At 48.5% G+C, this 14054-nt stretch overlaps 1 protein-coding gene across 13 annotated transcripts in view; it reads right to left on the minus strand.

Annotated features, from left to right (window-relative positions):
- Positions 1-2297: 2297 nt before the first annotated feature.
- Positions 2298-14054, minus strand: part of ATP9A (ATPase phospholipid transporting 9A (putative)) — a 136865-nt gene continuing 125108 nt past the window's right edge. For 6 of the 13 annotated variants that reach the window (XM_073793106.1, XM_033839431.2, XM_019944003.3 and 3 more), the window contains 4 exons: positions 13638-13746; positions 12938-12995; positions 10645-10848; positions 2298-9359 (listed from right to left, as the gene is read on the minus strand). In XM_073793106.1, coding sequence (XP_073649207.1) covers positions 9223-9359; positions 10645-10848; positions 12938-12995; positions 13638-13746 — 508 coding nt within the window. In that variant the 3' untranslated portion in view covers positions 2298-9222. Of the gene's footprint in view, positions 9360-10644; positions 11095-12937; positions 12996-13637; positions 13747-14054 lie in introns of those variants that run through there. The other 7 variants (XR_012326401.1, XM_073793105.1, XR_004522009.2 and 4 more) reach the window with 6 other exon arrangements.

The following is a 14054-nucleotide window of genomic DNA, read 5'->3' on the forward strand; positions in this document are numbered from 1 at the left end:
TGGTTTATTTTTTCAAACTCAAGCAGATTTTGCCTTCTGCTCTATTCATGAATTTGTTTTCATGTGAAAAAAATGTGTTAAATGATTTGCCAATTCAATGACTGCCTGCCTCTCATTCTCCATCCCAAATTGCGGAGTCAGTGGAGTTTGAGGGACGTCCTCTTTCTCCTTTGGCTACATCTACCCCCAGCCCTGAAGAGGTGTAAGCCCCAGGTAGGGATGCCCAGGCCAGTCCAGCATAAGGTGGGCAGGTTCCTGTCCCACGCGGCGGGGAACAGGAGCCGCTCAGAGCAGGGCAATTTAAAGGGAAACCACCTGCAAAGCCAAGGAGAGGTGAGCAGAGTCAAGGTGGGGTATTGCCTCTGTGCCCAAACTTTGAACTCTTTCAAGGACTCTGTCCAGACGGGTGACCTCAGTGTTCGGAAAAAACATGCACGTGAACCCATCGCCATGAAGGACTTCGAGCATCGGGGAGACGGCCTCCCTCCATCTGCAGCCCGCCCTCCCTCAGAGGTCTCAAGGGATGACAACAGCTGTGCCATGAGCCCCGTTGCTGGCTCTCACAGGTGGTGTTCCCAGTCCTAAAAACAGGCAGGGGACTGAAGCTCAGAGACTCTAAGGAATCGGCCCCATATCACTCAGTAGGTGTGGGACTGGGTATTCAAACCAAGTCTGTCTCCATTCCAGCTGGGGCCATGGCACGGCGCCCTCTGCTGCCTCCCCCTGCCCCCCGCCAAATTCCAGCCCGTCTCCTAAAATGTCATTGCATTCATTTCTACTCCCGCCCACCATTAGGCCCAGAAGAAAGGTAGTGCATTCTCTTAGCGTCTCCCTTAAGTATGAAGCCATTTTAGAGCAAAAGTCTCCACGTCTGCATCAGGCAGCCTGGCTAGCGGGAGTTCTTCTGGCCTGATTTTCTCTAATTCTGGTGGTGATGAGCTGCCTAATAAAATTATGCTAAGTTTTGTGCACAGCGAGTAGCATCTTACATGCTAATTACTGGCCACGTCTTTGAAGAATTCCTGTGCGATTTCCAGGGTAATCAACTCACCTCTTTCCTTGGATCTGATCAGTAGTTTGGGCAAACTGGAGCCCCCGGCCCCGGCCCCACTCGAATCAGCAGGGCTCTGGATGTCGTTAGCTACTCCAATTGCCTTCTACAAAATCTGTTTCACATAAAAGGACAAATGAGAATGAGTATTTGCCCATCTTTAAGACACTAACTACATTCTTTTCCACAGCCTGTTCTCGTTATTATTTCTCTCTTCAGGAGGAATTTGAACACAGCCTGGGTTCCCGCACGCAGTTCATGACTGCAAAGCGCTTCCTCTTCGAAATCCGACCCAAGTGGGCATATTCTGGAAATGTGGCAGCTTCGAAGGACGTGACCCAGTTCATTCTTCTCTACTGGTTCTCCCTCCAGACTCACCTTCTAAGTCGGAGGTGGCCGGCTTTCCAGGGCTCGCCCAAGAACAATCACCTCTGCCCACTGTGCCCCAGGCAGGGCTGAACAGAGACCCTTTGTAGTATTTGCTGGAAAAGCAAGAAGAAACTTCATCCAAGGACCGCCTTCTTCTCCTCTTTATATAATAGTTAGTGTCGTTTATGCCAATAAAGTCACGCAGAAATACTGGGCATGGCAGTGGGTTGATTCCAATGGGAGGGGTCTCGCCTCAACCCCCTTGGAACACAGAGGTGGAAACAAAGACAGGAAGGGATGGGTCAGCGAGTAGCAGGGAGAGAGTGAACTGGGGCCCCTTGGACAGAGTTCAGGTTCTGACATAGTTCGTGGACCAACTTTAATAACGCTCGTTTGGTTCTCATACAGCACTCAGTCTGAATGCCATGGACTGCAGGCCCTACCTGCCTCCCCGCCCCGCCCTCACCTCCTCCAACCTCCCTCTTGGTCTCAGCACTCCGGCGATGTGCCCGCCTTTCCGCTCCTCCGACACGCCCCAGCCTTTCCAACCCCAGGGCCTTTGCATACCCTGCTGCCCAAACACCATTTCCCCCAGAGCTCCCCACAGTTCCCTTCCTCTCATCCTTCAGGCTTCTGCTCCAGTGGTCCATCCCAAAGGCCCCTGCTCTGACCCCCATCACTTCCTCTATCCACACTTTAACCATATAATCACTCTCTTCTTCTCCCTCTCCCTGCTTTCTTCAGAGGACATTAGAGTCTGTATCTGTACGTCCACGGTCTCTCCCACACACAAGAAGATAACCACTATGAAGGGCAGGAACTGTCCCTCTCGCTCTCCACTGCTGCTTCCTGCCCGAAGAACAGTACCCAACACACAGTAGGTGCTCAGTAAATATTTAGTGAATGAATGAATGAATACATCAGCATATTCCACACAACTCCCATCCCTCCTTCTGGATTCTGCAATCTTCCTTGAAGAAAAAAAAAATATTCCTGGGCTTATCTGGACCCAATAAAAGAAAAAATGTTCTTCTCTTAAATCTCTTGAAAATGAACAGCAGAGGCTTAGGAACACGAAGTTCTCAGTGTAAGCAAACAGAACCTGCAGGCTGAGTTCTAAGAAATGAGACCTGGCTGGTCACCGAGCATAGGGTGTGGGGCTGGTGACTTCACATATGATTCAGTTACCCCCAAATTTTAAGGGGAATCCATTTCAAAATCAAAACCTCAATAGGGAAAGTGGAGGGTGGCTCTGCTTTGGCATTCTTACGAGAAGGCAGGCCTTCTGAAAAGATGCTACGTTGTAGATAACTCATCCACAAAAGGGGGAGCAGGAGGGAAGGGGAGAAACCCCAGGATCGGGCATACTTCTCTGCTAAGGCTTCAGATGAAAACCGATCCGGGAGTGCGTGATCCTCCAAAAATCTGCCAGCCCCCAAAGTACTTAAGTTATCCCTCCAACCACAGCCACATGGAGAACGAAATTAAATCCCACGGAAAGATTTGACTTTTTTTTTTTTTTAACATTATGCAATGTTTGGATGAAAAAGGGGGGGGGGGATATCAGAAGAAGAAAAAAAAAAACTCATCGTTTTCCCAGAGTTTAGCAAAGCTATTTCTAGCTTTTAACGATACATTTCACCATCACTTCAAGGGTAGTTTTGAGAGGCGCAAAGGAGGGACTGTTCTGTTATGTAACCCATTTAAAGTAGGAAATTAGCAAGTCCTGAATGAATTCTGTTACTGTGCTCCAACTTGTGGAAAGTTTGGAGCGACTACAGTTCTATTTTGAGGTGAGCAAATCCATCATTTACAGATCAGCTCACAAATACTGCAGGGTTTCATGTCACCCTGAAAAGTTTCATAACAAAAACAGTTAAAGTACTTGAGGTGTTGGGACATTTCGTCTCTAAACCTTATGAGCCTGAAGAGTGCGGAGGGCAAGGATTCCCAGTTGCCAATTATTCAAAAATGCAAATATCTGAGATCAAATAAATATTCATCTCATCCCCGCCCCCATCTTTTTTTCTTTTTTCTTTTTTTTCCCCAAGCTAAGTCCAGCAAAATAGTCTGGTCAACAACATAAAAAGAAATGTCTGTTTTTAACGGAGCCGCTGGCCATGAAATAAATTCTGAAGCTATGAAAGCAGCGTCTTGAAACATAACAGTTAGGTATGCTGGGCCCGCCAGGCTGGAGAAAACAGGAAACAAGAAATGTCTTTTGATCCTCAAGTTCCCCCTAGCGGCTCGCATGGAGGAGTGTCTGCACATTCATGGAATTTCACAGCAGGTAAAAGCGGTCTGAAGACTTTACATCCACGGCACGCGGCTAAGGAAAAGTACTGCCCTCTGCTCTTGAGCGCATGCGTCCTCCACGTGCCCGGGGAGCCGCTCCTGACTGACGCACAGCTAATGTACAATCTCCTCTGGACTCCATAAACTGAGAACGGCCCTCTCAGCGGACAGCCAGGGAGAGGAAGCCAGTAGCCCGCACTGCAAAGAGCGGCTAATTAAAACATTTGGCCAGTTGGGTGTATAATCAGCTTCTTGAGACGAGTTTACAGCTGCTGGGCTCCTTTGGAAACGAAGACAGACGCTTACAAACGGCAAAACTGACGCTTGCAGATTGTATGTGGGTTTCTCAACCTCAACGCTTTTGACGTCGGTTTGAATGATCCTCTGCTGCGGGGCTGCCCTGTGCAGTCTTCATTAGATGCCAGCAGACCACCACCCCTCCAAGTTGCGAGAACCAAAAGTGACTTCAGACATTGCCCCACGTCCCCTGCAGGCCACAGTCATCTCTGGCTGAGAATCACCGGATTAGATGAATAAAATACCATGTCCTCTGTATCCTATACAATAGATTAAAAACCTCTTTTCCTTAAAACTTAAGTGACTGGGTTCCTAAATCTTCTATCACTTGATTATAAAAAAAAAAAAAACTATACAAAGCAATCAAAGACTGGGTGTATAAATACAATATGAATCATATAATATGTTCGCTTTTTTTATATAGATCACTTTTTGAGATTCTAACATATCTGGAATAGACAACAGTACAGAATAATAAATAATGCATGGGTTTGGGGTGTTTTTTTGCTGAAATTAAAATATTCTTTACCTGGAGAAAAAGCTATTTACATATTATGTACCATGAGATACATACAACATAGCATTATAATAACAAGCTCTCATTTTGACACCAGAGTTTCACGTCCTTGCACAAATTAAAATGCTCCCCAAAGGCATAAAGTACACAAGTTTTATTGAGCAACAGCAACGGGCCACGCTGGCAGACAATGAAAAGAGAACCGCTCAGAATCTCGCAGGATCGCATGTGTGTCATCACAGGATCAAGCATTTAAATCGTCTAGGAGCTCCTGCTAAATTAAAGCTCTGTACTATCACTTCCCTCTAATCAGAAAACGCTGTCCTGGTGAGTGTTTGCCATGAGGATTACAGATAATCTACTAATGAGGACGTCAGAGTCCCGGAGGAATTCACAGTCAGCCCCATGGCAACACAATAATAAATGAGCCACAATTTTTGTTTTTTTGCAAATACCACGCCCCCTCCCCACCTGCCCCCCAGCAAACACACTGTTCACTGACATCGCCCAGCGACACCAACAGACTGTGTCTCCAACCATACTGTGACGGAGAAGACAGATTCCCAGGAACGCCGCGCTGGCGTGAGAAGACGCTGAGCATCTCCAAGTACTGCAGTGCTGCTCACGTGCTTATCGGTTCCATCCAAGAGCATAATATAGATATTTTTCCAAGACACAATGGACTTAATTAATGGAAATATTTCCTAAGACATATATATAAACAATCGAATAAAAAGCTTTATGTTAAAAGAAGGGGGGAGAAATAAAGTCTGTTGTCTTTGCAAAGCTCCTTGTATATTTCTTAATGAAAAACAAAACTGTGAGTGATAGGATTTGAACGCAGTGAAAACCAAGTATGTCTTCAAAACACTTGAGGTGGCATCACATACTCACACATACACACGTTGCAAACACACCAGAAAGATCCAAGATGACAACGGCTGATAGGCGTTGGCCGTAAGTAAGATGGAGCAGAAGAGCACGTAGGTCCCATCTGCAATTCTGGCGCAGGTTTAAAACGCTGCCCCATAAACGTGCAAGGGCATTCCTATCCCCACCCCGGGAAAAACAAAACAAAGTATAAAAGCAAAAGTCTAAAGAAAGAAAAACAGGCCTGATCGTGTCAACTTCCAATGAGCACAAAAGCCCAAAATACATTCAAAAGTACTGTCACAGGGCTTCCCTGGTGGCGCAGTGGTTGAGAGTCTGTCCGCCTGCCGATGCAGGGGACGCGGGTTCGTGCCCCGGTCCGGGAAGATCCCACATGCCGCGGAGCGGCTGGGCCCGTGAGCCATGGCCGCTGAGCCTGCGCGTCCGGAGCCTGTGCTCCGCAACGGGAGAGGCCACAACAGTGAGAGGCCCGCCTACCGCAAAAAACAAAAAACCAAAAAACACTGTCAGCATAACCTAAATTTTCAGTGGAAAACATACGGAGGAAAGGGTAAGCAGATGTTGGTATTTAAGATCACTGCTACGAAAAAGGGTTTCACTTAAGGGAAGTGAGTCTGGGATCTGGCTATAATAAAGCTGAAAGCGGGAGGAAGCCCAGCTCTGGGCCTCCCAGCTCCAGGTGGCTGTAAACAGATGGTCTGCTCCCATCTCAAGATGCTCCCTGGGATGCCCTTCGTCGCTTTAGGGTGAAGTCCTCCGCCCCGAGCAACCCAAATAAGTGCAGCTGGTCTCACGGAGCACCGTAAGCAACACACACACGTGTGTGCACACGGAGCACCGTAAGCAACACACACACGCGTGTGCACACTCTCCAATTAGCACTGAAACGGGCAGATGCAAGAGATCACTCAAGATGGAGACACTTGTCTGGTCATTTTCCTAGAGAAAGGGAGGAAAAAAGAGACACCAAACAGATTCCTCGCTTTCCCACACACACAACCATCACCAAAAAATATAATGAAAAGAATCATCAAATAATAAAATTAAGTTACTCTGACAGAAATACCTAATGTTGTCAAAGCGCAGGGGGAGGTGTAACTTTCACTTTGAGGGAAGTGTTTAAACAGCGCTGATGGTGTGCCAGGGGCCTCTGGCTGCCGGAGACTTGGGGCCACCGAGTTCCAAGGCGAGGGGACCTCCAAGGCGTCAACGGTGTTTCCCAAGTTCCTTCCAGACTGGTGAACGGAATCCTTATGCTTTTTAGGAATTCAGCAGTTTCCTTAAAATGGCTTGGATTTCTTGTCTGTGTCTTTGTCTTCTCCCCACAGCTAAGCTAACACGGGAAGTGCCTGTGTACGCAGATCCTCTGTTGGGATTATGGGCTGATGTGCGCACGTCAGGATCGTGTACACTCAGCTGACTCGTGGCTCCCGCCACGTGGGTCTCCAGAGTTTGAGAAGCACACGTGTGTTTTCCTAGACACTCCGGACCCCGGAAGGCGGTGGGAGCAGGCTGCCCCCTGGCAGGGTGGCTCTCCAACACGGTCACGGTCCCCACTTGCATTTCAGTCCCTCTCACCCTTGGCCGCCTCCACCAGGGTACGGTCGAAAGGCAGAACGAGGGGGTCTGTTGACGGCACAAACGCACCTGCGACCTCCAGGCACAGCTTCCTCTGCTCCTCCGGGACGCTCTCTCCCTCCCAGATGCCAAGCAAGAGTTTAGGTGTTGACTTTCAAAGTCAACCCAAGCACCTCGATCAAAACTGGGAATTAAGGAAAAGACCAAAGAGACTATCTTCCTTCCTTGTCACTGCTGGAAACCTCTAAAAATTTCCATGGGACCTACCTGTAGGAGCCATCACCTGTCTGTGAACAAGGTCAAGTTCAGGATTTGGGAGCTGGGAGTAGAAGTACCTTTAGACTTCCAGTTATACAGGCTGATTTCCAAGAAGACACGTACAAAAACGCTGAGCACAACGTCCTCTCACTCCACCTCTGAAATCACATAAAATCACCCAGCAAAGATGTCAGACCTGCTCGCCCCTTCTCAAAGTTTTGGACAAAGATCCCCTTCCTGAATAACCATTCATTCAATACAACATTTACTTCCCGTAAATGTTTTCTATGTGGTAGAAATGGCTGGGACAGAACGGGAAAAATCCTGCAAAACTGCAGAATCTTGAAACTAAAATAGAAGTGACGTCATAGCCAATTGCGCAGCGCCTGCAACTTACTGTCATTCTATAAAGTTTTAAAAGGGCAACAGAAATACACGAGCCTATCGAGTGCTCCAAAGTCAAGGGCCTCGTGTCCCCAGCTCTCCAAGAGCAGGCTTACCCTAGAGTGGTAGCCATAACTTACAGCTCTGAAGCACATGAAGAAGAACCAGGCTGAAGGGCTGGAGGGTATGTACTCATAAAGAATTAACCACAAATCTAAGATCTCGAGCACGATCGGCTCTTGCAGACCCACCAACCCAATCCTCTGGCACACACATGTGGCTTCTGCCAGGAGAGACCTGAAAACCCAAGAAAGCTTTGCCGGGCCACATCCAGCGCTTGAAAATGCTCTTCTTCCCCTGAAACAAGAAGCCCCAGCTTTATAGGAAACACACATGCGTGGGCCCCACCCTGGTGGGGAGAGGAATCTCTACTCCTGGCTGCCTTCCAGCGAGTTCCCCTTGAAATCTGTAGGCAGCGCAACGGAGCCCAGACCCCAGAGCTGCAGCCCGGGCCTCCTTCCACCGGGGCTCCTCACTCGAAGCTGCCACTGATGAATGGCAGCGTGCTAAGACGCCTCTGCCTTTGTCACTGTGTCCTCAGTAATTCCTCCTAACAGGAAACAGATTTCTGTGGACGTAAAGAGCCCCAGTCCCTGACCTTTCCACTTCAGACTCAGAGGGTCTGAGTCACATGTGCTACGTTGCCTAAAGAATTAGCTGAGTCTCTTGTCACACTGTCGACACATTTAGGGGCCGTTCAGTGGCACGTTTCCTGCTAAAACAACTCTGCTGAAAATGTCTCAGAGTGTCCTCAGATAGCCACAGGCTTTGTAATTGTTACCAGATCCGAACAAAGCAAGATAACACCTTTGAAATTCTTTTACGAGGTGACAGGTGATGTTAACTCCAAGGCCACAGATGCTGAATTGGAGGAAGGATAACGTACCGGATTTACGGTTCTCTCTCTCTTCTGCTCTCTTCTCACGTGGTTTTCTGTAACCCTAGGAATCCAGTGCCGTTTCGATAAGCAGGGCTGCCTTAGAGAGGACATTTAGCATTTCCAAATTGAGATTATTGTCTGGTTAACTTTTTACCAAATGTCACCGTCTTTTCCCCCAAAACCTATACTGAGAGCTTTACCTTTCTCTGAAACCAGGTTTTTAAGAGCAGAACGACATAAAAGTGTACACACATTAGGATTGTTTAAAACAACAACCAAAAAACCCTCTACCGTCTTCGACTAGACAGAAACTTTTATCACATGACAACAACACTCAAGCCATAAGGAAGCCTGCACAGTGACCCATGAACACACCTCCCGGCTGAGTCACCGCTTTTCACACAGTCACATTCACTCGACTGTGAATCACCAGGGGCTCAGACCCCCGTGTGGGGCCCTCTTAGGCGCCATCCTCCTGTTTATCCGGTGTCGGGCTCCGTGGAAGCGCAGCGCCTCTTCCTATCAGAACTGCACGTGGGAGCCACCACTGCACAATCCACGGGTGGTGGTTAACAGAAATGCAACTTGAACTCTGTCCGCCAGGAGAGTGCGGAGACCGGGGCCCTCTCCCGAGTGCACGGCTTAGGACGTGAGCTTCGAGTAGCTGGGAGGGGAGAACCGCCTTCGCAGGTACTTGAGGACATAGAGGGGCAGACAGCTGATCAGAGTGATAACAGACACTTTCCACAAGAAGGACAATGTGGCAATGAAGTACACGTCTGCAAGCAAACAGAAGACAGCAGTGAGCGGGCGGGAACGTGCCGCCCAGAGCCGGCGGGGCGGCAGGGCCATCGGAGGGGACGCAGGCTTCTCTCCCGCGGGGGATAGCACCCAGGCTGCCAGCCTGACTTCCCTTCCCTGTCTCTCTCCTCCTCTCTCTGACCTGCTTCTGGAGCTTCCAGACCTTCCGTGAAATGCTGTTTTCAACAACTCGGAAAAGAAAACTCTGGGCAAAAAAATCCCCCTTCCAAGTGTTTTTGATTTGGAATCTGACAGCTGGAGTTTTTCTTTCTAAACCCGGCAGAAAGTGACGCTCAAACACACAGTTCTTCCCAGCAACTTTTCCCCTTCGCCTCAGCAATGGTCACGGAAGCCAGAGCCGGGTCCGAGGGTGGTGCAAAGGGGGGCGGAGACCCCTCGTCAGGAACAGCGTGACCTGGAGGGGCGGGGAGCTCCCCTTCCTGCCGCCACACAGTCAGGCCTGCGGTTCCGAGGTTTTTGCAACGGAGGAGCGATAGCTAGTGATTTTCAACAGTACCGGGAGCGGATGCCTGGCAGCCGCCTTCCCTGCCTCTTGAGCACAGGCTGGGGGAAATGCAGCAGGCACTGAGTAAGCACCTACTAAGTGCCAAGCCCAGGGCCCCAACCCTGGGCCCAGTCCTATGACTGGTCCACATCTAAGGTGACGACCAAAGCTTCGTGAGGGCAGAGCTTGCATCTTCTAAGCCTCTGTGACTCCCTGGCCTCAAGCCACTGAGCGCACAGTAGGTGCTCACAAAACCTATTCAGAGAGACTTTTCAAACTAGTGTGAAACTGTTCTAAGACTTCACTTTTCACGGGAATGCTCCTTTTTCCTTTATCAAAACCTTCTTAAAGAGCGTTTACTGATAAGGAAGAGGCGTGATAGAAGATGCTTTCACGACAAGGCTGTTTCTCAAGCTAATAACACTGGTAAGTCCTGCTGGACTGTCATTTACTCTCTGGATTCTCACCATCTCCATAGCTCCACGGAGCCCAGCACAGTGACCAGCTCCCTGGAGAAGCCCACTAGGTCCTGGCAGGACGGAACGAATCCCCTTCTAAGCCGGCAGGCACGGCGTGGTTTTAAAGAAAACACTCTACATTGAGATCATGCCCGCCAGCCTCAGTTCCAAGAAGCTGATTCTCAACTGCCACTTGTCCCAAGGGACGCCAGTGAGCAAAGGGCGGGCAGCTGAGTACCAAGGCCTGCTGGTAAGACCCTTGGACCTGATGGGCGGGCCCTAAGTGCAGGGGGGTCTCACCGATAAATTCGTGGAGGAACACCAGGGAGGCGATGTAGCAGGCCAGGCTGAGCAGCTCGGCCACCGTCATGAGCCAGTGCCAGGTCTGGATGGTCAGGGCCACCATCAGCAGCTCCGTGAGGATCAGCGACGTGAAGGAAATCGCCACAATGTGCACGAATTCCGACTCAAACAGCAGCAGCGCCCCGTACATGATGGTGCTTCCTGCAAAGGCGGAGGGAAGTCTGGGTGGGGAGGGGCTTCTGCTGCCCACGCAGCCCGCCCTGCTGGGAGCCGACGCCTCCCCTCCTTCCCCACCGAAGGCTCATCCTGCTCACTCACATCTGACTCCTTTTGTTTTTCCCATTCAGACATGAAAGGTATCATTTGTTAAAGGAGGTTAATGAGTGGTACTTTACGGAGGTTTGAAAGACAGGCATCACATTCTAGTTTTCCTATGTTCCCCTTTGGCTGTATATAAGAGAGAGTTTATTTTTTTCTTAACATATTTATTGGAGTATAACTGCTTTACAAATGGTGTGTTAGTGTCCGCTGTATAACAAAGTGAATCAGCTATACATATACAGATATCCCCATATCTCTTCCCTCTTGCGTCTCCCTCCCACCCTCCCTATCCCACCCCTCTAGGTGGTCACAAAGCACCGAGCTGATCTCCCTGTGCTACGCGGCTGCTTCCCACTAGCTATCTATTTTGCGTTTGGTACTGTATATATGCCCATGCCACTCTCTCACTTCGTCCCAGCTTCCCCTTCCCCCTCCCCGTGTCCTCAAGTCCATTCTCTATGTCTGTGTCTTTATTAATAGAGAGTTTATAATTGGATAGAGAGGGAGAGGAAGAGATAGAGAGGGAAAAAAAGGAAAAGAGGCAGAGAGAGCAACTATCTGGATTGGGTGGAACAAGAAATAGAAGTTTTTGTGTATTATTTTAAATGACAGATGTAGTCAGCCACAGAAGAACAAATACTGTACAATCCCACGTATATGACGGATCTAAGTAGTCACATTCATAGTGACAAAGTAGAATGGTGATTACCAGGAACTGTGGGGAGGAAGGAAAGAGGCGTTTGTTGTTGAATGGATACAGAGTTTCAGTTTTGCAAGGTGAAAAAGTTCTGGAGATCTGTTTCACAGCAACGTGAACATATGGGACACTACTGAACTGCGCACTTAAGAAGAGTTAGATGGCAAATGCTATGCTTTGTCTCCTTTACCCCCCTCCCTGCCCCCAAACACAAAGAAATGATAGGGACAACCAAGAGAGACCCTCAAAGAATTACGCACCTGCACCGAGGAGAGAAAGGAAAGTGGGGGAGGGTCCAGATAAGTGCATTTTCATCCAGAACTGCGGGAACTCAATGGGGAATGTCTCACGTTGATCAAAAGCACTAGCTACGTGAGATTCCTGCTCAAGAGCAGGAGACCCTAAACCCCAAAACTCCTCAAATGACGGCCTATTACAACAGTGCTGGGGATGCAGGGGGTGCAGTGAAGCACCACTGCTTGTTATTATGAACTTCCATGCAGGATTTGCGTTCTTCAACCAGCTACATACATGTCACTTTGCTATACTTCTCAAAAAAAAAAAAAAAAACCCTCAAATTGTTTCAATGATAATTTAGCCCCCTAACAAATTCAACGGTCTACACTTTTTGACCACACATCCCATCAGAAAAAAACACTAAGAATGAATCCCTAATGGATGATGTGGATTTGTAAATTATCCATGTGTACCTGTGCAGACAGACATAGAGAGGTAGCAGGACCACTGTGCAAATGTGTCAGGTACATTATAAAACATACATGACAACAGAAGTTCTAAAAAGAGGAAAAAATAAATACAAAGAGAGGTTCTGACATTTCCTTTTCATATTCCAGTAAGTCATCTCACAAAGCCTGTACCGTCTGAGGGACCTTCTCTGGAGGCTACAGAAGTAAATATGTTGTTCAAGAACTACAGCTTGACTTCAGAAAAAGTATCGGAACATTCCAGAAAGCGACCACTTTTTGTTACAATGACTTGAACACCCCAGCAGGGTTTGATTAGGATTAGTTGTACTTTGCTCTGACTTTGTCTCAGTTAAGCGGACAGCACCACCTCACGTGTGACTCTGTGCCTGATGACAAGGCCTGAGAACCCGAGGAGGGGGCTCCCTCGGACACAGGGCCACACTCCTTACTGCAATCTCGGCATTCCAGCTGCTTCTCTTTTTGTTCTACAGACGAGAGAATGGTGAAGTTGACCCTGGGGCCAAGGCCAGAGCATAAGACAACAGGTGTTTTCACCCATCCTTACCTTGATAGATGCTGATCAAAACCCATATCAAGAATGTCTTGTAGGACAACGGCCGTCCCTGAATGAGAGAGAGGAAGACAGAGCGGGCTAGCGTGCGGGGCTCACCCAGGGCACGAGCCACCGTCAGGCTACCCTCCACCAACCAGACAAGGCAACCTGCCTATTTTCGTCAAAACAGTGGCTCACACACGTCAAAATACATTAAAGAAACGACGTTTTTTAAAGAGAATTGATATTAGATGGAAATATTGGGTTGGCCCTAAAGTTCATTCGGGTTTTCCCGTAAGATGTTACAGAATAACCCGAATGAACTTTTGGGCCAACCCAATAAATCGGCTCTTTATCAAACAACCCTTGAGGACCAACAAATGCAATCACACCCACACATTTTTCAGGATTGTACACAACAGCATTTCCAGGAACAGACACAAGCTGCAGCTACAAAATGGAACTGTCAGGGGCTTTTTGAAAAGGCATTAGGAGGTTTGTTTTAAAAGTTGACATATCACTGTACAGTTTAGTATTCTTTACATGTGCGTATCGTACTTTAAGAAAAGGCATATACTCCCACGCCTTCCTCTCAAAACAAAGCCACCAGTTCAAGCGTGTTCACATCAGACACGGAGGGTCCGTGTGAAATATGTTAAAACAGGGAGGGAGGGAGGGAAGAAGGAAGGAAGGGGGAGGGGGCTCCGTGAACCTTGAGGAGATCCTTGTAGAGCTCAGGGTACAGCATGGCAACTTCTGACTTCACATCTTTGTCCAGGACCAGAGAAAACACAGGAAACATGGTATAGATGGTGGAGTACCTGGGAGAAAAAAAATCACCGCAGGTAATATGCAGCCAGTGGAGTACGAGCCATGTGCTGCCCCAGCCTCTGGAGCCCAATTTCCTTTCCCTCATTCAACTACTACGTACTGAGCACCTGGTATGTGTGCCAGGGCCAGTTCGAAGCACTGGACATTCAAGATGAAAAGCAGACCACAACGCCTGCCCTTGGAGAGCTTCCGTGCTGGTCGGTGAGTCAAACAACAAATTCAGTAAACTATACTGTGTGCTGGAGGTAAAGTGCTGAGGAGGGAAATACAATGGGGAAGAGGGAATGAGACATGGGGC

Source organism: Tursiops truncatus, chromosome 15 (assembly GCF_011762595.2).
Source record: "Tursiops truncatus isolate mTurTru1 chromosome 15, mTurTru1.mat.Y, whole genome shotgun sequence".
Classification (NCBI taxonomy): domain Eukaryota; kingdom Metazoa; phylum Chordata; class Mammalia; order Artiodactyla; family Delphinidae; genus Tursiops; species Tursiops truncatus.